At 41.1% G+C, this 25990-nt stretch overlaps 1 protein-coding gene across 1 annotated transcript in view; it reads right to left on the bottom strand.

Annotated features, from left to right (window-relative positions):
- The window catches only part of ENOX1 (ecto-NOX disulfide-thiol exchanger 1), a 156861-nt gene that overhangs the window by 4078 nt on the left and 126793 nt on the right, over positions 1 to 25990 (bottom strand). Inside the window, exons 11-14 of the mRNA XM_009881070.1 lie at positions 24085 to 24192; positions 19272 to 19328; positions 3140 to 3242; positions 70 to 155 (exon numbers count right to left, since the gene is read on the bottom strand). Of these exons, the coding sequence (XP_009879372.1) occupies positions 70 to 155; positions 3140 to 3242; positions 19272 to 19328; positions 24085 to 24192 (354 nt within the window). The remainder of the gene's footprint in view (positions 1 to 69; positions 156 to 3139; positions 3243 to 19271; positions 19329 to 24084; positions 24193 to 25990) is intronic.

Raw genomic sequence — 25990 nt, 5'->3', positions numbered from 1 at the left:
GTTTAACCTGCAGTAAAGAATAATACAATATTTCTATAGAGAAAACAGATTTTTATTAAATTTTTTTACCCTAGAGTCCAACTGCTGCATATAAGACCAAAGATATTCTATATTGGCTCCAAAAGGGTGGACGTGAAGAAATGTGGATATGATACCTGTATTAAAAACAAATGCACACAAAATATTGAAATTACCTCAGACAATATACCATTAAAATAAGCAAAATAATTCTGAATAGTCTGTTCTTGTAGGTTTTTCAGTATGAATTATGATTCCTATTTTTCTTACACAACCCAATAAACACAACAAAATGGCACATTTTTAATACAGTCATAATAACACGGTAAACACAATAGCTCATCTTCAGGAATGACAGCAGTTAGCAAGTAAGTGACCAAGATAATATACTGATGAATAAAGGAATTTCTAAACAAAGACCTGCTGGAAGCATTTCAACTACCAATTTTATGCTTGATTTACCAATATAAAATTGTAGATATTGTAATGGTAAAATTATTGCTTTTTTCCCCTTCACTGGATGCTCTGTTGTGAAAACGTTTCATATAATTGTGTCAGAAACCTCACTCCCTCAAATTTTTCTAGTAATTACGCTGATGCTGGTTATGAAAAGTGTTTAATCCATATTACCCCTAACTGCTGCTAAAGAAAACACAAATCCTGTGTGACATATTTACTTATTTACTTTCTCTTAAAAGAGAGCCAGTTCTGTCTGTCTTCATTGCTATTTACAGGATCATTGTAAAAGTTATGGGAACGAAAATGGCTTAGGAGAAGTGAGGATCTAAGTCTAGAGATTTTTTCTGCAGTGAAAAATCAAATGACGGTATAATAATGATGACCAGAGAAAACAAGATTTGGGGCATCAGAATTGCTATTAAAAGTGCTATCAAATTTCTCCTCTTCTAAAAAAAGTGAAAATACAAAATGGCATCTGTGTTACTTACTGTTTGGGGAAAGTTGAACTGTAAGAATGAGAGCAAATATTTTCAGCTCTGTTTGGATAGGTTTCTTAGCTGAACCACCCTAGGGGAAGTTCCTTATATTTAAAGCATAAACACCAGGATTAAAAATGCTTACAAATGACAAAAATGGGTCACTGTATCTTGTGTACTGCAGGCCATACTGCTTTCTTGATGCTAAATGAATTAGGATAATCTTGGATTTCATTTTTCCCCAAATACTGGCCATGGTTGAAAATGATAAGTAAACTTTAACTCATTTCAGACTGGCTTTGCAAAGAACACCTTTTTTTTCTCCCTCATTTTTTCCAATAGCACTTACAAACTTATGATCCTGCAAAGGGAGGGGCATGTATTTAATTTTATACTATGGTGAGTCCTAGCAGCACTTCCCTTTGTGCTGTGCATGACCATAAGCACACATGCAAGAGCTCTTGAAGCAAAAGCCAAGACCATCACACTTGGATGGGTTGATTAGAAATCCAATTTGTATTCAAATCATATTTTTACCATTGCGTTTGTTATGTGTCTTCTCAGGGTTTTTCAATTCAGGATGTTCAAAGCTAGCTCTTTCATATAAAGTAAATAAAATGTCACTTGAAAATACATTGCAGTTATGGACTGGAGTTCCATGATAACTTTTTAGTGCTTTTTTTTTTCTTATATGCTGTTTTCCTCTGAGACAATATTGACTTTTGTAAAATATAGACAAATGTAGTGAATGGATGGAGGCAGGGCCTGTTCTTCCCTTGCCACACCTGAACATGCCTCAGAGGAAAAGAAAACATGAAACCCACCTGGAGCAGCCTTTTGCCTTTGAACTGTAACAATGAGCCAGGTGTGGGGGTTTTATGACCAGTAATATCTGGACTGAAATTACGCTGTTTATCTGAATGTGCCACTGGACTGCTAATGGGTGGAACCCACCTGGGGACACTGCCACCACTTGTTACAGTCAAACAATGAATGACCTAGGAAAAAAAGGTCTTTATTCTGTTCTTTAAATCCCATCCTTGCTACCCTGCTCACAGAAGTTATCTTTGAACAGATCAAATACTGTCCATCACAATTAGAAGTTCCAAAATCTATTATAACAAGCAAAATCAAATAATTTCCGTACATCCTACTGTTCTATCTCTCACCAGTCACAGGAAGATTGTGTACTAAGCCCTTTAAACATTTAAATACATTCTTGACTTTTCAATGACCTTCTTGTTCTGAACTGTCTGCTTCTGTGGCCCAGCAAGAAACCAGCAACTTTCCTGGTGCTTAGCAGCTGCAAATAAGTTGCATTTAAACACATTAAGGTAGTTTTGGAACTACCACCTACCAGGATACCGCTGATTTTGTGAAAAGACCAAACCAAAGAAATGAAACCTGGCCTTTCAGGTCAGCGTTCCTGTTAATGGCAACCATGCCGTAGGGAGCACTTTGGACCATGGGCCTTTGGGCTCCATGAAAACCTGCCCCACTGAAACCAAATGCAAAACATGAACGGATATAAATAGGGCATGTGCTCTCCAAGGGCAGCATGGGTACAGCCAACGTTCCTGCGTGGCTTAATGCTAGGTACCAGTCAGCAGGCCCACTGCCTATAAGCTTTATCTATCAGGCACCCTTAAAGAGTTTATTTTGCAGATTTTATTCTAGGTAAAGGATATGACAGTCCTTGTGGTACTCTTTATAAATATTCATATTGCTAATTCCCTCACCTAATGTCAAAAGCATAAATCTGGCCTGCTTAATACATCCAGTATACATATTTTTTGCTTGGTAGTTTGCTAATATTTTTTCCATCCCCTTCTCCTTCACCATTTTGTGTAATAATCAGATAACAAGTTATATAATTCTGGCCTGCTAAATCTTGATGTAAATGAAGTCTTCATATATTCATGCTGCAAGTCTAAATGCCGATCCTGCAATTTTCTTCATACCTGAAATCCTTTCATTAACCTCTGCAGAATTTTTCAGACAGGAAAAAGTTCACTTTCATTTCAGGATTTCTCTTACTAAAAGCTATTATGAATACAGATGAAAAATAAAAACTATCTTTTTTTTATTATTATTATTACCACAAAGATGTGTGTAAACACATATGCAAAACAAAAACTTTTAAAAAGGCATTTTGCTCTCAAAATTCGTCTTTGGGGTTATCTTACCTATTAATAGTGCCTCTTTCTCTGATTTTAGACCTGGGCTTCGTTTCTCTGAATTTTTTTCTCTGTCCTGGTTGACCAATGCTACTGTCAATACATTGATTTCCTACAAATTTAAAAAGAAACAAATAGGTGGTCATGTAGATTTCATTTACTTTAATTAAACCTGTCTGCTTCTTTCAACTCTATAAAAAAAGATCATGACTTTAATTCACATCTAAAGACAAGACAATTATAAATAATTGATGTGTTTGCAGAATATTAAGACACTTTTTGAAGTACCTTCATACCAAGAGCTGCCAGGAGAGATTTTGCTTGTGGAGTAAGTAATAACTCTGTTGTTAGTGTTTCTTCATTATAACAGGTTGAAAGATGTGCCGTAAAGTATGGGGATGGTCAGAAAATTCACATTTTCTAGCTATTAAAGCTGTAAACAAAGACTGCCTCTAGGGAACGTGGCTGGAAACATTCAGGTACAGCTATAAGAGTAAATTCCACAGTCACTAGCAATGTTTCTTGCTACCACAGCACAATCATCTACCCCGTTACACTCTTTGACCAGTGCCTGGCATCGTGTTGGCCCCTGTCCCAAACAAGTCCCAGCATATTTCAGGGACCATTCCTAACAGGTGGTTTGCATAAAGCTCTTTTGTTTTGAGAACTGAAAGAGAGACAGCTTTAAGGGAAAAAAAAAGTCAAGGCTCCTGCTTTGAGTTCCTTTTTCTGCAATCAGGTGGCCTCGACAATCCACACCTCGGCCAAGCCATCATGTTAGATGCTCCATCAGAAGCGCCCAGGCAGTTGTGTGACACAGATTGCTCTTCTCCTGGGTTTATGTGAAGTAAACAAATTATCTCTATTTCAGAGGCATGTAAGTGGCCTCAAAGTGCATTGCACAATATTCAAGCATATACACGGGCTGTTTCCATGGAGCAACTGATATGCAGTAACTCGTTCCTTGGTGAGGCAGTGACTCACGCTGCTGCATCTGCTCTGTGAAATGCTCAGCAGTTCCATGCCCAACCTCGGAGGTAGAGAGCATGGGGCTGGAGATATGGCAGTGTGAGGTGGGACTGTGCAGGAATGGTGCTCTTGTTCTGGTTGGGGGAGTCAAGGTAAGCAGCTGGAGGCTGCATGGGACTGGGCAGCCTTAAATGCTAGCAAATTTGCACTATTTGGTGTAATGATCTGACCCATCTAGAACATGCACTTGGGGTGATGACTTGCTCCAAAATTCTTGGCAAGCATTTTCCGCAACAAAAGAGAGACACTGGGCTTGGGTCGCTCTAAGGCATTTCTGAAGGTGTGAATAACCCATGCTAAACAAAAGCAAAAACTCCAAAATATGTCAAATATGCCTCTTTATAGATGAGTGAAGGCTTGGCAATCTGTGAGATTGTTAAAAAGAGTACGGCACTTCCTCATTCTCAATTAAAAAAAAAAAAAAAACAACACAAAAAAAACCCCAGTGATGTTCTCTGTGCTCTTTATAGGCTGGCTCCAAGGAGCAGTTGCCCTATACGCGGTGCCTGATGGCTCAGATGCATCATGGGTTCAGATGTTCCCTCGCGCTGTGAAGAGAAACAAGTTGCTATGTGTCAGCTAAGGAACTGTACGTGCATTTGAGTGACATACATGCATATGCGTGTCCTTAGCCCCCAGCAACAAAGGGCTCTGACAGACCTTAGCCCACAGCGAAGGAGGAGTGAGATGCATTGAGTCACCTGTGGTTTGCTGCAGTTGTAGTGGCCAACTGAGGCACGTCTCCTGGCCAGAGATCTACGTGTAGTTGTGTACATGTAAGCCAGTCAGCCTTTGCTGCCCTTTTAGTCAGTAGAAATGAAATACCTTTTTAGTCATGTATTTTAGTTATTTACTTTAGGTTGCAATCAACTGGACCTTAGAGGTGTCTATTTTATATTCCTCATTGGCTGCAAAGGGAAACTTCTAGCACAGATTTAGACACCTACAGGTAGGAGGGAGTCTGCAGTTCAAGAGTTTCAGTGATCCCCTCTTAAAATAATGGTCTGCCTGAGCGCTCTGGCAACAACATCACCTTGACACTAACACTCCCGTAGTGTTGTAATGCACAGGGCACATTATAGCAGCAGGAGCATGCTCATAGTTGTCCAGTACTCTTGATTCCCCTCCTGATAGAGCCAAAGGCTAATGCAAATACTCACCTACTGCTGGCCACGACATCCAAGAACAGTGAAAGAAAACCCAGGCAAGGAACAGAAATAAAAGAAGCATTTGCATGAATTTCTCCATAAGGGCAGTAATGACAAGGGGGTTACAGATCAAAAGAATGGAGCCGGGTGACAGATTTTGTGATACTGCAGCAGAAGAGCAGAGCAGCATATGCCATCAGAGCTTGTATAGGTTAAGATGTAACTTTTGACTCCATCAGAGATAGAAAAGCAGTCTAAAAATAACAATTCCTGAGAGGGGAAGGAGAGAGCAGAGAGATGTGTATTTGATATAACAGGCCCCAAACACAACACACCAGCAGTTTCAGATGGGATTAGAAGTTTTGTCAAGCAGTGATGCAGAGAAAGAAACTATATTCCCATTGGGAGCAACGAACAGATGGATTCTCATTTAATGCCTAGATTTGAGCCTGTGCAGAACATTTTGTATGATTTATAGGACCGTGTAAATGGATGCTAAAGGAAGTCACATCAAGTCTTCCTTAACCATGTGTTGGTACGGAGGATAAGAGTAAAAAGTTGGTTATGGGGGAGCCTGAGGAAACTAAGAGTGGCAAAGATAGCTACTCAGCAAATGACTGGGTTCAGTAGAAGGTTGCAAGTTCCTGAAGGTGTGAAAAGGGAAGGTTTCTGCCATCCAAAACTGCCCGCCTCACAGCATATCATAAATTAGACAACTCTGGTTCAGCTGCCAAAATAAGCTTGCACAGGCCAGGAAAATCCACGGTGTGCATGGTCACATAAAGGATTCAGTAGCGATGCTGGTAAGACTTAATAGTGATTTAAGAGAAATAGGCATAATTTTGTCTAAAAAATGAGTTTGAAATTCACCTAGAAACCAGGCTAATTATAGTGTAAGTTAAAACCTTAAGTATCTGACTACACACTGCAGATACAAATCTGGTACTGTGAAGCCTCTACAACAAATCCTCACACAGTTAATTTGCACATTTTTAGAGGCACTACTTTGCCAACCCACAGAAACAAGAATTTTAAGGGTACAAAGGTGAAACAAGCAATAACTAATTGGAAACAAACAGTTGGATCACCTTTCTGACATGAGAAAAAGCTACTGATCACCATACGCCTGAGGAAATTTATTTATTATATACTACATTACAGTATTTCCTTTCTTTCCTGGAGGCCATCCTTTATTTGGCAAATAATATTTTCTGAGGCCCTAAGCAGTCTCCTTCGGCAGGTTTCATTATAAAAGGAATATTTTGCTACCATCTGTCAGTTACTGCATTAAAGGACAAGAACACAGCTGAGCATGTGAAAACCCAGTACTTATTAGAAGTGAAATGACCTTGTAAGAACTAAATGCAGTATGTGGAAGGCTTAATCCAGGTTAAATCACCCCTGGAAATCATTAGGGACCTGGCCCTATTCATTATTCACAAATTATGTCTGGTATCAGAGAACATGGAGGCCTGACTTGATGATGACAGCTCCAGAGCTGCTCAGCATGAATGCAACCATTCTGTGTGATGCTCCCACCATTGCCAGCTTGGAGCTTTTCCTTGCAAATGACACTTTCACCTTTCAGCAGATGATGAAAAGACATGAATTTCCCTCGTGGACTTCACAAACCCATTGGGACCAGCATTTTGTTTCAGGACTCCCTGGTTTTGCACCAGAGAGGGAAAGACAGAGAGAGTCTTTCTGGAAAACTTTCAGGAGAACTTGCTGGATAAAACAGAGGGTGGCATAATAACAATTTTCTCACGTGGACTATTCATTTCACAGGCAGACCTCTGACACCACCACTGACATGGAGCTGATGGCTGTGGATAGTTGTACATGGCAGTTCTAACACATGTATGTATACCTTAGCCATGTCCTGGCTATAAGGTGGGACAGAAGTTGGGTTTGTGCCATTCTCTCATGTACCCTGGCTTCTTTTGGAAGCAAATGCAGAGGTGTGGGCAAGTGGATTGCTCCAAAAGGTGCCTGGTCTCACTGTCCACCATGACCCACTACAGATCAGCTGGGTCCCACACTGTAGACACAGCAAAGAAGAGCGTAACTCCCAGGAGAGAAGCATTTTCTGGAGAGAGACACAGAAGTCCTGAAGAGTAGAAGAGTTGTAGTGACTTTCTACAGAGGGTCATCACAGGTAACGTAATAACAAAAGGATAGCTCTGCACTCCAGGGCACTAGCAGATCAGAAAGCCCCAGATATTTAGGCTGGATGACTTGGGTCTTTCAGTCCTTCGTTGGTTTCTTTTTCCCCCCTATGGGAAAGTATGATGTTAAATAAAAAGTTCTCAGTCCAGACATCACTTACCCTCTCCAGGCCATTCTTGCATCAGTACAAAAAAAGATGACAGATTATAAAATGTCTGCTCTTGCCTGGGGCTTCTCTTTTTAGACAAAATGGTTCTCTTTAGCCTAAGAAGTTCTGTGATTCTTAAAACATATGCTAGCCAGCATCCCTAAAAATGGGGGGAGCAAGGACTTGCCATTCCCCATAAATGCTGCCCAAGAGCTGAGCAGGGCTTGAACAGTAGCTGCCCTACCTGGGAACTGCTCCTGCCAGAGTGCAGTTCCACATCACCCGTTGTTCTGCTTGAAAGGCAGAATATGGGATTTAATGAATGTGACATTGAAGACACCTGGCATGTGATCAGGATGCAAATGACAAATATCCAGAGCTGAAATACTCTCTCTGCTATCTGGGTAATCCACATATTTGATAATTACCTTTAAATCTAGGGGGAATGATGACTGCTTGCATATTGTCTTCAAAGATCTCATTCCCTTTGTTGTAGTATATAGGATTCTGCAGAATTGTGTGGTGAGTGGGCGAAAATAATATTATGCCTTCTTAAAGACCCAGTAAAAAAAAATAATCTTACCAGACTCTGGAAGAGTTTGCAGGATGTGTTGGCATTTGTACTATATGTACAAAGCCAATTGTCTGAGGCTTTAAAACAGTAGCAGAAGAAGGAAAGACGAGATATTGGACACAGCAGGCATGTGACAGAGCAACTGCTGAATGTTGTTAGATGTAAGGGATACACCACACTTTCTCATCAGCCAGGGGATTTATGAGAGAAAATGAGTAGGAGGAGAAAAAACTATATATCTGAAACATAAGCAAAAATCTTGCAGGCTATTAACAGCAGACCAGAGAGAAGTTGTAAGCTTTCAAGAAAAGGTAATTTTATGATTTTGATAGAAGAAAGACCCATGCACATGTGACACCAGATCTGCTGTGCTTAAGCTCTTGAAAGGCATACGTGTACCTGCTCTGAGTCTACAGAAGTGCGCTTAGACTTCAGGTGTGCTTGCCCAAACTGCTTAGTGATGGCCAGGCAGCTTTGACGATTCTACTGCAAACATGGGTAGAAACTGACCTGTGACATGAAGACTGTACGTTTTTTCATTTAATTTCATTTACCTGGCAATCTCTTAAAGTCTGGTGTAGTGGTTTTTGCTTTGCTGGTCTTCCTTTAATGTACTTCAGACCTACATTTGAAAATTTAATCTTGCTTTTTTAACCTGAATGGAACCTAATTCAATTTCCAATCAAGTGAATGGAAGCCTTGCAATAGTTTCAGGCACATCAAATCAGGCATCTTAAATTTATGGGGACATGCAAGGTTGAGGTACAGGACAACTCCTGACAGCTTAACATGGTTGTAAGTTGAGAATGGGCTACTGTCCTTGTCTGTGTTCTTATCCATGGTGAATACAAAATTATTCAATCCAAGTTGAGCTCAACTACAATGAAAAAGCTTATTTAGATTAAACTTAAATCAAATTTCCTTGCAAATGTGGCAACGTATGAGTACATTCACAAGTAATGATTGTGACTCAGATGATCACAGAATCGCAAAATCACACAAGTGACCTTGGGAGGTCTCTAGTCCAACCTCCTACTCAAAGCAGGATCACTGGCGGGGGCAGAGCTCATGGATGTGCAATGAGGGATAATAGTCCAATGGCTGGATCAGCCTCAGCAACATCCCAGTTCTGCGCCCTCATCAAACAACATGAGGGATGTGTCATCAACAGATGGGTGCCTCCGTCCCCTGCAGAAGGGATTTTCCAACTACCATCACTTCCTGCTTCCTCCTGATAATTGTGATTAAAGTCTTATCTCTACGAGCTCAAAGAAGGACAGAAGTACCATCACAGATGGGGGAAAGCCTGATAACCTAATCAGAAAAAAGAGAGTCCCCTGACCCAGCTCCTCCCAGGGCTGTCACAGGACAGCATCAGCCCCAGGGGTTGAGCGGGATATCTATCAAGACCAGTCAGTGGAAATGCTCTCTGGATCATCTTACAGACTAAGGGGGGCACTGCCTGTGGGGGTATGGGACTTGTTATGGGATGTAGGGGAAGAACATCTTGGGACTGTACAAGACTTAGTTGAGGGTCCTTAGCAGGGAAACAAAAGGTAGGAAAAAGGAGGGCTCATGGCGGTTTGGGAAGGGGATAAAAGGAACTGGTCGTATGTAACCAGGTTGCTGGTCAGTACACTTGTGTGGCCATGACATGCTCTGATCAATGCATTACACTCATTAAACTCAATTTCTAGCTCTTTTCCTGGGTGAAGGACCCTCTATTCTGTGTGCATGCGGGTCCGAGCATAGCAGCTGGAGTGGGACCAGGGGTCAGAGGGCCACGTGTCTGGGGTGTCATAGTTAGAAAGACCAGACTGTGTGTGTATGCTGTTCTATGATCACTGGTGAGCATCAAGCCAGACTAGCCACTGAGTAGGACAATAAGCTTGGGAGCCACATATTGAAGTGGCCATAGGTCTGGGATGGATACAGAAGAGACCAGAGAGACTGCACGTGACCTACTGGAGGGACCAGGGGGTCCAAGCCAGCAACTGGGGACATCATGGGGTGTGGGGAATCACTAAAAGACCTGCTTGTGTGTGTATGTGTGAGGCATGGGCCAGCTACAGGATAGACTGAGACTCAAAGGCCAGTTACTGGCGGGATCCACAGTGTACATATGTATAAGTCTGCATATATATTTTCCACTAATGAACCTTTGTCCTGATCAACCAGAAAGGGGAGCAAGATGAGACTATCAGGATTGCTTGTGTTTATGAATACTGAGTTTGTGTTGATCTGTGTGGCTGGCCATGTGTATGTGTATGCATGTGATGCGTGTCTTGTATACATGCGTTTGTGCCCGTGCCTGCGGGGAATACATGCTCAGCCTCGCTGCAAGTTGGTCAATGGAGCTACGACCACCTTGCCTCCGTCAGGCTGCAGGATTTAGCAACTTCTGACAGCAGCAATGTTTGGTTTGGGCCAAATGGCTCTAATTCTTCCTTTAATGGAGCTTGCTCCCCTTCACGGGCTGCTACGGCACTATGCTGTGCTGTGACCTGTGGAAATTTGGTTGAGTGTCTGAACTCAGAATGAACTTAGATTGGATATTAGGAAAAATTTCTTCACTGAAAGGGTTGTCAAGCACTGGAACAGGCTGCCCAGGGAAGTGGTTGAGTCACCACCCCTGGAGGTATTTAAAAGACATGTGGATGGAGTGCTGGGGGACATGGTTTAGTAGTAACTCGGCAGTGCTAGGTTAATGGCTGGACTTGATGATCTTAAAGGTCTCTTCCAACCGTAACGATTCTATGGTTCTATGATTCTAACTCTGAAAGTGACTCAAAATTCTCCAGGAACACTCTCAAAATTCTCCAGGAACATTGTGCATGTTACACAGCTCTTCTTTCAGCACATCCTCTTACAGTGGCTGTTTCTGCTCTCTGCTGACTACTCCTGTAAAAATACTTTAATGATGAGATAATTGCTCATAAACTTTGATTAATATAATTCTTTTGTTGCTGCAAATTAATTGATCTTGTGCTAGCAAATTAACTACTTCCTAGAAATATATTTTACATGGTCCTGCTTCCTCACAGCCTGAGAGTTGATTTCAGTAAAGTGGCTGACATTAAGTTCAGTGGTCTTACTGACACATTGTCTATATGTAGAAAAGTTTCTTGGCCTTTTCTATGTGCACTGGGTTAACTCAGTTTACAGTAACAAATTGCAGCGTTGCATCATGTATAAAAAGAATAAGGCAAGGAATAAGGCATCCAACCATCTGCCCAAAACCAGAGCTCTCAGAAGCAGCCTGCACTACTTTTACAGTTAGCATGAGGTCACCAATACAGCAAAAAACCCCCCTTGATTTTCAGTGGTTTTTTGTTTTTTTTTTTTTTTTCCAGGGTCTCAGAGGATTCTTCTCCTTCTACTATCTACTTAGTGATGCAGAAGTACGTATTTGCCATATGCTACACTGCTGGTGAATGTTGTAACAGTTTTTGCTTGTGACTGGTCTATCATTAGAAATGATACAGACCAGGTGTCCCCTTTTCATTCAGTTCAAGCCTAAACTCGACAACTTATTTTGGGCTATGCAAGAAGCTAGTACTGGTTTTGTCAGCCATAGCACATTGTAATTACTTTTAAAGTAGATTAACATAGAAATTTACTTTGAAAGTACATGAATATAGAATTTACCAGAACTGTAAATTTAAGAGTGCACTGGTATTAACAAACAAACAGCTGACAACTGGGTTGAAAAATTACCTGGCATTAAAATTATAGGAATAACAATGAAGAAAAATTAGAACAGCAAATGTAAGACCTTGCAAACGAAGCACTTCAAATGCACCTCTATGCATCTAAGATTAGTTTGTCTGATTTATCCTACATGATAGAATTGTTTTCAGGAGTAAAGATTAATTGTATTATGGTGCTCTTGACATCCTATTTTTCCGATCCATTTGCCAGAGAGATGCTTTTAACTTTTTCATTACAAAGCTTTTACTATTATAACTTTCACCTGCTGAGTCTAGGCAACTAGCAATAATCTGAAAATGCTTTTCTCATTGAAACTACCTCTTTATACTGTTCTCATTGTATTTGAGCACATCTATTTTATGGGAATGTACATATGCAAAATATGGATGACTAATATGAAAGTTACTTCATGCTTATTCTTAAAAGTATGATCAAGTTGCTTCATTTTCTAAAGCTGGATTTATGTGTAGGTTCCTGATGACTTAACACAGATGTTTTATGTGATGTGAAGGCGGTTGTTTTGCAAGGGAAAAGGTAATTGTCGTTTTGCACACTTTGTGTTAGGGAATTGCAGTGAACCAAAGGTTGGCTGAACGAAAGCATCGCCTGCCCACCAGCTCTGCTGAAGTCATTGTAGGAGGGGATACTTCCTGTTTACTTGAGACTGAGAACTTGTGAAAGCCCTTTCAAATGGTCTTTAACACAAATGTTGCTCTAGCAATCTCCTTGACAATGATGCACTTTAAAAAAAAAAGTTAGAGAGAGGAAAAAAACACAATTCATTTCCCTTCTAGGATGTGTAGAACTGTTTTGAAAATGCTTTTGTGGAAATAAAAGGAAGTAACTGGGGGGAGAAAAACAACCTTACATGTTTTATGAGAGTGAATGGTTTTCAGCAAGTATTTCTATTTGAAAGATATTAATTTTAGGTACCTGGAAACCCAGGGCAATCCCCATATTCACAGAAATCTCCACATCTGAATGTATGAAAAGCACTTGAAACCAATGTTTTGAAGCTCTCATTCTTTTGGATTGGATCTTGATTAGGATGATGAACTCTTCTTCCAAGAAGAGTGTCTCCTGAGGATATTGAAGTTCCTCTCTCACTTCTGTCCCTTTTTGCTGTCTGTTCCTTGAAGGACTTTAGCAGGTTGGAGGGAGAGTGAATGTGGTGTACAACCCCAAGAACTGCAGTTGCAGGCTTGTGGCTGAAGCAGAGGTGGCCCATCATCCTTCAGGTGGTTGCAGGGGAGCCTGAGTGCTCTGACAAGCCAGTCTGCCTTGTACAATGTGTGGGTTAAGCACACAGCTGCGTATGTATAAGGCTGACTGTTATTCCTCACTAGAAATGATGTGATGACTCCTGTATACGTGTTCAGTGTAAATACTTGGGGAAAATGCTTTAGGATGAAAGGCTGCACATAATGATCAGATATTATTAAAATGTCAGGTAGCTCTGGGCATTGAAGAACTGTCTCCCTGTGGAACTCATGTGAAATTAAAAGTAAAAAAACTTTTGTGATTTGCTGAGTGGGTGGCTGAATGGGTTTTATCATTGTGTCTCAGAGTTCTCTCTTCTCCTCCCTCAGATGATGGGAATTCACTCCAATCAGAAGCCAAGTTACGATGCCACTCTGACACTCTTAATTAGGGACAAGGGAAGTGGTGTGATTTCTTGCTGCACATTAACGAAGGGGTTGTTGCTACAGCCCAGATCGGCGTCAGTTACCACACTCCATGTCAGAATATACTTTGGTCTGCTGTAGCTGTTTGCTCCCCGTAGGGTTAGATCATGGATGAAACTGCAGCAGAGATCTGCACCACGCTAATGAAACTCTATTGCTGTCCTCTAACATGCTGAACCAGGGCTGGCGCGGTGAAGGGTGGAACTCAGGGGGACTCAATCTGTCAGTGTGTAAGAACTTCTGACGGCTGATCAGGCTCTTTGATAACGTGGTCCTAAACAGCCAGTCAAACCCCTGTTATTTTTCAGGCCTCATGGTATTGAATTCATGAGGTGGTCATTCCTCATGCCTGCCGCGGTAAGTAGGAAAGCTGCTGATCTGCGAACGGTCATAGCTCCTTGAATTTATCATACTCCACATGCCTTAAATTGAAGGAAATGAGAAGAAATAAGTGATGGGAGGGCTACAAATAAATGCCTGGAACAGAAATGGCAGGGAGTAGAAAGAGGCACAGCCACTCTTCACCCCCTGGTCCTGGTCCCACCAGGACAGAAGAACCTCAATACTGACAGTAAATGGGTCTCTGTAATCCCTGGGGGCTTTATGCCTTGCTCCAGTCGGAGTGCAGCATTCTTGCACCTTCTTCTAACAACATAACACAGACATGATGAGAAACCAAACCCCACATCTCTCCTCAAGGGGCTATCCTCATCCTTGCACTGCACCATTACTCTTGCTTGTTCTCTTTAGACGATTAACTGCATTTGTTAAATGAATTAGTCAACCAAATGCAATCTTGCAAAGGGGAGCAGTTACAACAGAGGGGCTGGAGAGCACATGTAGCTCATGCTCTTCTCGGGAAAGGCATCTTTGAACATTCTTAGGTGGAGTAGAGAAGTAAACCCCATCTTCTGGCATCTCCTGCAAGGGACGTAACCCTTGAGCTCTCAGGTACGGAAAGGCTGCCAGCACCCTCTCCCTACCCTGAAATGCACCCAGCTGTCATCACCTCACTTTTTGCAGCATCCCACCTGCTCCCGTGTGCTCCAGAAATACCTGCTGCAAGGACAGAGGACCCCAGCCAAGCCGAGGCAGAGCAGACCAGAGGGGCAGAATCACCTCCCTTGACCTGTTGGCCATGCTTTTGATGCAGCCCAGGATACAGTTGGCTTTCTGGGCTGCAAGCACACATTGCCAGCTCATGTTGAGCTTCTCATCAACCAACACGCCCAAGTCCTTCTCTTCAGGGCTGCTCTCAATCTGTTCTCCACCCAGTCTGTATTTGTGCTTGGGCTTGCCCCAACCCACGTGCAGGACCTTGCACTTGGGCTTGTTTAACTTCATGAGGTTGGCATGGGTCCACTTCTCAAGCCTGTCCAGGTCCCTCTGGATGGCATCCGTTCCCTTCAGGGTGTCGACCAGACCACACAGCTTGGTATCGTCGGCAAACAAAGATCATCAGTGATTGACTGTACTATGTGAAAAGAGAAAACTAGGGTGTAGTCAGGATTAACATCACTTTCAGTGTAGCATAAAGCAAGCAATTTAGTAAAATGGTTGAAATACTTCATCCGGGGGATACTCCTCAGAGTCAGGGATCATCTGGTAACTGCTTGAAAAGCAGATACAGATGAGACAAGAAAAATTAAAGGAAGAATCAACATCAAATGTAAGATGCTTGGTTGAACTTGAGAAATGCTCTGATAACAGCTTCAAGCATTCAAATGGAAAAATGCATCCCTACTTAATATTATTGATTTCATGTCTGGAGAAAAACCCACAGAATACTGTGTCCAAGCTGCTGGAGAACGAGTTCAAAGTCATTACTTTGTTCAAATAAGGAAACTCAAACAGAGCAAAAAGCTGCTAGACAACTTGTGGTGAAATCAGTTTCACTCTCTGAAATATATTCATTTTTTTATGCCTTGGTGATAATGAAGTAACCCTAAAAGTGTTTTGGTGAAATCCCGGCTTTTTAACCTGATGGGATTTAATTATTCACTTCAACAGAGTCAGCACTTTACCATGCAACTGCAATCTGAGTATGCAAAACGCTTCTGCAGCCATGACCCATCTCTTGCTTTGGTCTGAACTTGGAGGACTGATACTCTTGACTACCATTTGATGGCACTTTTACAAAGAGAAGGAGTTATTCACAGGAGCTATCTAAGGAGGGCAGATAGCTGTCAAGGGAGAGTGCCAAAGTCCTGGAAGAAGATCACTGAGTACTTCTAAAATGAGGCTTGTGTAAAAAAATCTCCCTTTTTCCATGAACAATAGAGGCATACCATGGATATTAACCTTCCCACCCCTAAAACAGGGATATATTCACCAAGGCTATACAACTGTATTTGCATGCAGTGCCCTATGTATCTCACTCAGCAGTGAGAAAAAGGAGACCTTTAATCAAAACACAGAATTAACCTATATACAAGAGACTCCACAGAAAGCCACTGACCCTACAGAAACAGTGGAAGAATAAATTGCGTTCATAGAGTTAGCGACAAAACATGTGATTAGCATTTTCAGTTTGCAAAATGTTCTCTACTCGAGCACGCCTCCCAAGCAAGATTTTTTTTTCACGTTGGGACTAATCAGGTCCCAAGAGTCTGGGAACATCCTGGAAGAGGATTATATCTGGAATTATAATTGTCCATTGGCCATTATTTTCTCTTCAGTTAAGACAGAGATGTGAATTAAGTATCATTATATGCAAGAATGAAGAGGAAATTAAAAGGGGGACAGATTAGAAGCAAGAAGCAATCTTTTCCTAACCGCAGGGCTGAAGGAAATGAATGCTCAGTGACAGCACCTCTGGCAGTCCTGGGTGTTGAAGTCTCTGTTAGCACCAGACCAGGATCTTGGGTTCTATGTAGTGCTTGAGCCTGACATTTGGCCTTTCCTGCCACAGAGTATAGCTGGGAAATGTCAACGGCCATAACAAATACTACTGCATGTACCTGGCAATTCACTCATGAAACACCCTTATGACTGTTTACAGAGCCTTGTAAGCTGGTTTTGCTTTCTGGAAATAATAGATGTACTGGGAATACAATAAATTTCTGTTTTTTCCCCCCAGATTTGTGTGTGAACGGCCATGGCAAGGAGGGTAACATTGCAACTGCTCCAGCCTCCTAGTTAATTGTGCTCAATTCCCCTGCAACAGCAAGAGTAAAAAAAAATGAAGATTGGTCCATTTATAGGTGAAGCACATTTCAAGAGGGATGCTTTTCTTTTTCCAAAGGTGTCCGAATCCTTGTTTCCCTTTCAGGATGGTCTCACATAATGGAAACGTAGAAGACACACCAGGAGATGTCTAAGTATATATTTTCATCTGCATCTGCTTTTGCTAACAAAAATATTTTCAGGTTTTATTTTAAGAAACAATATTTTCTAATCTAAAATATGAGGCAGACCAATGCCATCAGCAAAAAGCCTGAGGAGTGCAGAAAATAATATTTTTAAGATTACAGTATGGGCATTCTTGATGTGTATGCAGTGTGCCTAAAGTTTCTACTGTCCTTTCCAGGAGCCTGATTTTCTGGAGTAACTTATCTAAATATGCCATAGTGTGACGATTAGATTGTGTGCTCAGTGTATAGACACACGTTACCATTTTTCCTTACCAACACCTCCCACTATTGCTCTGCATGTAAAGTTATTTCATTTGCTGAATTCAACCTGTCAACTGTAACAAATATATCCTAATCCCATTATATGCATCACAGTTCACTAATAACCACGTAGAAGCCACCAAGCCTTTTTCTCTTTGATCATCCCAGATTTGCACACTGGCCAAGGGCAAGAACTATGAAGTCTGCTGAGAACAGATGTGGAGAGACAACCTGCAAGGCACAACACCTGAGCACCACCTATTTGATATAAATGACAATTGTTTAAAAGGTACCTCAACTTCCATTTTACTAAGTTCATTACTGTAGCAAATGCTGTAACATCCATTCTTTCCCTCTATTTCTCTGTTTCCATTTGTGCTGCTATGCCTTCTCTGATTTCATGGTGGCATAATTGTTGAATACACGGCTGCAACTGTGACTCAATAATTGTAGCTGTCTGGTTTCCCTCTTCACCATTAATTTAGGTATTGACTTCTTTTCTTAGGAGTCTAATATTGCTATGAGATCATCATGGGAAGAGCTCATGGCAAAGAGGGACAGAAAACAGTTTCTATCCTATGGAAAATTCAGGCATTTAAACAATTCCTCAAATTACAAACTGGAAGAAAACATTACCTTTTGAAAAATTTACCATTAACCAAAGATTCTGAAATATTTTGGTTTAGATACGTGGGAATGATGTACTGAAACACTCTTTTTAGACAATTGAAATGGTTCATTTTAATGCTATTTCAACCTTTATATTATATCAAAATAAAAATTTCAGGCTCTTCAGTTTTATCCAGTTCCACGTGAGCCAGAACAATAGAAGTTGAAGCATTTAGGTATTTTTCCTTTAAAACATTTCAATCTTGCAAAACATGGCTTCAAACACATTTTTGGAGGGGAAGCAAGTTCCTGCAACCAGCTGTCGTACAAAGACAAGTTTTTTAGGTAGCAAATGTGAGCGTTTCAAGATCATGAGTGGATTAATGTCTTTATTTTGGTTTGCAAACAGAATCTTTCAAAGGGGCAATGAGACACTGTGCAGACAGACTGCAATTGCAGATTTGTTGGAGCTATCAGACAATATTGAATGTCTCCTGTCCAAATGCTGAGAGAGATGAGGCTCTATCGACTTCACTGCGGAAACAGACCACAATGAATGAGATTCAGGAAAGGATTAAAAAAGAGAGGACAACATTTCCTTATCACAAAGCAGTGCAGAAAATTTGAGCCTTCCATTCAGGTTTAAAATAAAACTGCTTTCCTGGCTGTGCCATTAGACTAAAACAGATGTTAAAAATATATTAGTGTTCAGACAGTTGCTAGTTCTCTTGGCTAGGAGGAAGATACTGTATATAATCAGTTTTAATTTTCATATGTTTATGACAAAGCAGAAAGCTGCATGGTTTGGATGACAAACATAGCAGGAAAGTTCTCCTTTTTTCTCTCTCCCCTTATCCAAATTGCTGTTTTGACTGCAATCATTAAGGGAATAACAGAAGCATTTTTTTTTGGCAGCGGGTTTTAAAAAACACGACCTTAACAAGTCCTTTAATGATTTTGGACAAAATAATGACTCAATGAATTAATTTAGTCCTCTTGTCAACTTGACTGTTTCCAAATTCTACATGTATACCAGTCACTTGACTCAGAACTGAAATATGGCCAGACTTGCTCAGCTGCAAGGTGGCAGCCACAGAGACAAACGGTGGAACTTTGTAGCTTGAGTAATCCTGGACAGGACACTAAGGCAAAGTATTTCTCTTGCAGTCGTTTCCATGGTATCTTTAACACCCACATACAGCAAGTAGGACACTGGTTGTTAAAGTCTCTTCCAAATAAATCCTACAAAGTAAATTGCATGGAACCCAATTTATCTACCTCGAAATGAAGTTTGCTGGGATTTGAACCTGTGGCTTCAGAAAAAAAACAAGGCTCTTCAAACCTGATGTGCAAATCATTCAGCCATTCTATCAGCTTTAAATTGGAGACCATATGCATGCATATATATATATATATACATATCTCCAAATCTATACATAGATAGCAGTACCTACATTTGCCTGAGATTCATCATGCCCATTGATTTCTGCTAATTCCTTGGCGCTTTTTAACTGCAAAGAGTAAACAAAAAACAAAAGAGAACAAAACAAGCACATTACTTGAGTATTTCACGCAGTTATCTCTGATTTATTTGAAGGAGCATTTTATAAAGCTTCCAATGAGAAAAACAGATGGAGCATATAATTCTAATGAGTTTTTGCTCAAACCATTTTGAAACCAACATACTTAAGGCTTGATAGGTTGGCAAAAAAAAAAAAAAAAGAAAATAATAAGACTAGGTCATTATTTTTTAAATAATAAGATTAGAAAGTAGTTTCAAGACATAAAAAGTGTATAGAATTGGCTCTCAAGAATAATAAACGATTTCATTTCCCATTCTTGTTGCTATTAATTTAAACTTTACAATATTCGTAAGTTGCCACTAGCTAAATAGTGTTTTGCTAATGATTACTTTTGAATGATATATTTTGAGCTGTTTAAGATGCCAAAGTGTTACTGTACGTTTCCTTCCTGAGGAAGCATCTAAATAACTGACATGGCTCCTGGGTATGACGGAAGAGGAGGTGAAGATAAGAACAGTTCTTTCATTTAACCAGTAGCAGGAAGAACAGAGGAGGCACTGCCAATTCCAAATATATGATCTGAACCAAAACTTTTTTTTTTTTTCCTCCTGAATTAGCTTTCTGGGAAAAATCCAGGATTACATTGGGGACTGTAAAAATCATTCCCAAGATATTTAAGGCACATCCTGGCTCATGTTTCAAGGCACAGTGAAATATGCAGTCATTCATCCTGTGATAGAGCGAACACAGAAAGGAGGAGACACCCCAGCTCTCCTGAGCCTATAAGCCATGGAGGTTTGTACACTTAAATGAAGTGCTCAGAACCATTTACTCTGAAGAGTCATGCCTTTATTCTAACTTAATTCAGAATAGATATCTTGGTTGGGGGGAGATGGGGAAGAATAAACAGAACTTTCTGAGGCATTCCTTGTGTTTTGCCAAAGAAGCTGGGTTTGATGTAACTGTTGATGATACAGCTGTGCTCCCGCATGACAACAGTCCTAAAATCGAGAGATTTAGAAATAGAACCCTTATGTTTTGATTAGGTATCTGACTCAGAAGCGTTGGCGGACTACCACCCTAGGGTGGCTAAGTTACCTCCATCATCTTTTTGCTGTGTGGCAGCAACAACTAAACTGCGTGTGATTCAGTTCCGAGCCTCTCACAGTTTCCAATTTGACAATAAAGGTAAGCGGGCCACGGTCTCTGCGTACCTTCTGACGCAGGGCTGTAAACTGCACCAGTTCAGGAACTGCTGCTCAAGCCACTAAACTGGTCCTGACAGAGAGGGAAGGGGGTGGCAATCTCTGATAAAGCAGTACAAAGGACAGCTGGGGACTGCAAACTCATCAGGTGTCCTGGTTCCATTCACTGATGCTCATTTTTCAATACCCTCAAAAAGTCTGCAGTTTATACCGACAGCAGGGTGATACATTTCCAATGAATGCTACATGTTTTCCTTGCACTGCGAAAATAACCATCCTATGAAACCACCTCACTGTGGGGATGGCTTGTAGGAATGATCCGAGAGGGCTGCTTCCAGTTAAGCACCAAAGTTAGGTATTTCTGCATTGTGGTGCAGCCAAGAGAGTCATTTCCCGACTCTGCCAATTCTTTGTTATAGAAATTCAACTCATGTGAGCAGTCCTATTGAGTTCAGCTGAATTACTCATCTGAATATGAGGTCAGGAGAGCATGCTCGGGTATGTAAAACTGCTCTGCACGCTAATGCCATGTCCTGAGCGCTTGGGGACTGCTGTTCATTACTTACCTTTCACCTTTCCTTTACCAGGCTGATAAAGTGCTATCACCCCTTGGTGACTGCTGGCTTCTTGGGCAATGCTCTGCGTGCCTTCTGCTGGTGACATACCACTCCACCGTCAGGCACACGCACAGTTGACAGGAGAGTGGGCTCAGCCTCTAGACTATGTTGGTCTGGCAGGTTTTCACCCCACCATTGGTTTCCCACCATCACTGCCCTGGCACTGCTCCACCAGTTAATATAACTCTAATGCAGACAGGATGCTTGAGCCTTTCCGTCTCTTTTATTGCCTGCCATGCTCTGGAAAAGATGCCAGAGCTCAGGCAAGAAGGTGCTAGCATCCACATCTACACTAGGACCACTGCAGTAGGAGGTGGGAGTGAACGAGTGGAGAAAATGGTAGAAAACTTGTGGGCAGAGAATGTGCAGCTGCATTCCCACAGGCTAAAGGGGTAAAGTCCCTTTTTTTCCAATATTGTTTTTTTTTTTTCTAAATTAAAATTTAAATTATATTCTTCTCTCACATTCTAAACAGTGAAATGTTGGAATAAGAACCTCAAAAAAACATACAATATTGGAAAAACAGGACTTGCCTTACCCCCTAGGCAAGGGGCTCCATTGATGGTCGGTGGTGAACATGTTGTTACCAGCAGAGAGCATGCTGAAGCAACACACTGAACAAGGGCCAGTAACTACCAAGAGCCTACCTGAAAGGAAAGGAGAAGGGTTGAGGAGTTAGAAGTCTCTGATACAACTAATGTCGTGGTTGGGGTAGGTCTGACACAAACCAGCGAATGCCTCTGACAATGAGAGCTGGTGGCCACAGGCCAGATCTGATCCAGACACCTCTTGGCTACAGTAATGCAATATGGTGCACAAGAAAATAGGATGTCTCCCAGCAGGACATCCCATTCTGGATGTGGCTGGGTTGGTGTAACTTGATCAGCATGAGATGTGCTGAGCCAGCAGATGTGCTCAAACACAGCTGCACCTCTCCGGGCAAACATGCCCGTGGTGAGGCAGGGCAGGATCCCTCTGCCAGCTTGAGATGAAAAGGCAGATTTTAGCAAACGTAACACAAAACCAAGCTGTACAATTGAGGCGGGAGCCCGGTGCTATTTATTTTTGAAAGAAATGTTCATATTTACTTGACTCCGCCGGATGATTTTCAATACCCATTGTGGATAAAACACACAGATGAGCTGTGGTGCTTGTAAAGGAAAGCTGTGAGCCTTGGCAAGTGGGGGTCATTACTGCTAAGGCTTCTGCTGTTCTGGAAAGTTTTGGAAGTGGTTCAGGGTTGTTGGAGAAGCACACTAGCTGCGTAGTGCTCCTTAGGAATTCTGGCCACTTACAGTCTTGGCCTTAGGCGTGTTTCAGAGCTAATTCTCAAGAGAAATGCAGATCCATCCTGCCTTTCTTCCAGCTACTGTTTCATCTGTCTGCCTAGCATGAGCGCACATTTGATTCGCAATTAGTAGGAGTCTGCAGAGATTCAAAAGTCTGCCCTGGTGGTCCCTACTGGGGCCTAGCATTGTAAGATCTTCCTATACATTTTTGCAGCATTTAATTGCTACCAAGATGTAAAATAACTTCATGCAATTTCATGTTTTCTTTTTAAAGTATTTTATAATGCTATACCTTGCATGCCATGTAAAAATGGAAATGAGATGCAATTAACGCAATAGATCTGGTGGATTCTGTGCTTATAAAGATTCTGTCATTACCAAATCCATTCTTCTTCATGGCATTTTGTGTAATACAGTCTTGCATCAGCTCTCATTTAGAAGGTTATCTCTGTAACTGTAAGTGCTAAGAACATGTATCTGAACATAAAAGCTTTATTTTTTCCAGAATCTAAATTATTACTTTCTAGATTATATTTGTCACCAGATACGTTCAGACAAATGTTAAACATGGAACAATGTCACAGCTTTCATAATGAGCATTAAAAAAATCTGAAATAAGCATAATTTACTTTTCCCAATATGTACATTAAATGTATAAACCTGTCTGCAGACATATTCAGACATACATGCTGAAAAATCTTGAACATGATAATCATCAGCATTTTGAATTGCTGCCATCTAAGCAGTCCAGATCCCACAGCCTTTAAACTGCAAATACTTAACCAAGTCCCTAAATATTTTAGGTCAAAGTTTATCTAGAAAGGATTAAAACACGGTCTCAAAGCAGAGACTGTGCCTGTGCAGCACAGGTGGGGGACCTGTAATTTCAGTGTGTCTGAGCCACGTGGTCTATGCAGACAATATGCATTTGTGCACACTGTGCTTGCACACAATGCACTGATTCATCTCCAGATTTACAGATTTAGCACCAGATTTTCTTTTTGCTGTGTAACTCTCCATCTTACCATGCTTATAAAACAATACTATCAAACGCACTTCTCAGTGTCATAGAAGACCTTAGTATCAAAGAAGGTATGATAATCAGATTTACAGAGGTTTGCTTCTCACTGCTTAAATAATTTCATTGATGGCTACTTTTTTAACACCATTATCATAAAGTTTTTTGCATACTCATATCTGCATGAGTAACACTGGAGATGCCAAGCTCTTTTTCTTTTGAAAAGAAAGCTGTTCTGCTTCAAATATATTTGCTTTTCAGGTATATTTAACTCTCCCAGCATCATTTTTTTTTGTTTTTAATTTCAGAGTGAAAACACAGTTCACTGATTTCTATGTAGAATAATGTAAGTGGAAATGTTACTCAACACATAAAATTCAATATCGGATAGTGCAAAATAAGTGTCCGTTTTCACTCTCTTTTCTCAAACTCTGGGTTAGCACCAGCTGTGTTCACAAACGCTAATCAGAGCAGACACACAGGCCGCAAAAGGTTATGTCTTGCTCACAGCGCAGTCTGTGGTCAGACTCCTATGGATTTTGGAGGTGAAGCCGTGAGTCCTCCATCCCCTCAGCATGCCTAAGCCAGCATTTTTCTCCCACCAGAAACACTCACCTGTTCCTGAAGGACTTTAAGCATCGCTTGTGTATGTGTTTGCTCTTCCTTGGCTTGCTCCAGTTCGGATTTTTTGTTATTTAATTCTTCCTGTATGCTCAGCAATTGCTGCACAAACAAAAGAAGTTTCTGGTTAGCATCGCCTGGATCCAAAGTGGTTTTAAATCCTCAGTATGATAAATCCTCATTTCAAACAATGCTTTGCAGTCTGCTCCTACATTTATTATTGTTGTGTAATCTGCTGTGTCTAAATGGACCAGAGGTAAATTATTTTCATCTGCATCTCCTTCTGCAGCAGTGCTCCACGAGTAATGCATCTGTTAATGTGTGTTAAGCTATTTGTTACATTAAAGTAGAAACTCCTGGTACAGTATATCACCCACAGAGCGACTGTCACATTCATCTGAACCAAAATCTTATTTGTAGAAGTATATGCGGTGGTTTTAATAATACTAGGGTAAACACTAGGGTACATAAATAATTTAAAAGCACAGCCCTTTAATATAATTAGTCATTGGCCCACAGCCATTTTCATTCTATGCAAAGCAATATTCTGGAAAGCTTTCACACTGAGTTGCCAAGAAGACAAAAGCTCTCCTATTTTTTCCTTGTGCTGTAATATTTTACCAGATCAGGAAGACTGACGCCCTACAATCAATATGTCAGCCAGAAAGACTGCTGATCTGAACTGTCAAAACAAAAAGCTATGATCAACACCTGTTTTTATGAAGAGAATTCTGGGAGCCCATGTCCCCTGGTCTTGGCTAGCTTCAGGTTCTGCATAGATTTATTGCACTATTTTTGTGCACTACCAAGCACAGGTCAGTAGATTTATTTAATTCTGAAATAATTATATATTTTTGTATTGATGTGATGAATGTTAGATGCTGCTGAAGAGCAAGAGGAGACAAATGAGATGAAAAAGGAGCTTATGGGGCTTTCCCTCAGTGATCAAGAAAGGAAACTATGATTTGCTGGGGCAACATATTGCCTGCAAGCACATTCCTTTTTAAGGACTACTTGAACAAGGAATTCCTTCACTAACTTGCATTACTGATGTAACCACGTATCTCAGTGTCTAAAGCTTAGTTTATGCTTGTGCTTAGGACTGGTAACTCTGACTCAAACCAATGTTGCACATGTTCAGCATCTTGGTAAGTTACAAGATAGCAAGCCTAGAAATACTCCCTGGCCTTGTTCCACTGCACTAGAAGGCCCAGGCATCAAAGGACTTGGCGCCAGCATTGTTTTCAGAGCTCCTTGGAAACAGATGACATTTCAGGGACTGATGAAGTCACTGGTAGCATATTTCTGTTGCAAGTGAACACCAGTATGATGTTAGATGCTGACATAAAAATTCATGTGGGTACATGTCTAATTATATCTCACACACTCTACAGTCCAGCTGGGCTAGCTTTTCAATGGATCTTGCCACCTGGACTGCTCCCTGGAAGCCTTCAAGAGACATTTAGGTTCGTGTATTCACTCTGCCACAGCACAAGAGCATTTCAAATCTAAAGATTTCACACGAAATGAGAAGGTCTGTTCCACTGAGGCTCTTGCCCAACCACCTTTTGTGTGGGAAGCTCTACTTTGGCATTTCCTGACCGGGGATGGATTGACACCTCAGGCCTGTGTTCATTTTGCCTGTTGGGTACCGCTCCCTACGTTTTCAGAAGATACAGTGAATTGGTGTATATTGTCATATGTCACACACTGATACACATGCAGGTCCTCAGCATATTCATAGTTTTCCAGACATTTCATAACTTTTTAGCTCAGAAGGGACCATTTGGTCACCTCATGTAATCTCCTACAGACCAGTAAGCTTCACCCAGGACAGCTCTAGCTGGTTTCTGCAATTTAGAAAGAAGGGACTCCAGTCCTTGGAAGAGCAGCAGAGCAT

This window comes from Charadrius vociferus, unplaced genomic scaffold, assembly GCF_000708025.1.
Source record: "Charadrius vociferus isolate BGI_N301 unplaced genomic scaffold, ASM70802v2 scaffold210, whole genome shotgun sequence".
NCBI classification, from domain to species: domain Eukaryota; kingdom Metazoa; phylum Chordata; class Aves; order Charadriiformes; family Charadriidae; genus Charadrius; species Charadrius vociferus.
This window is presented reverse-complemented; position numbering and strand designations above follow the sequence as displayed.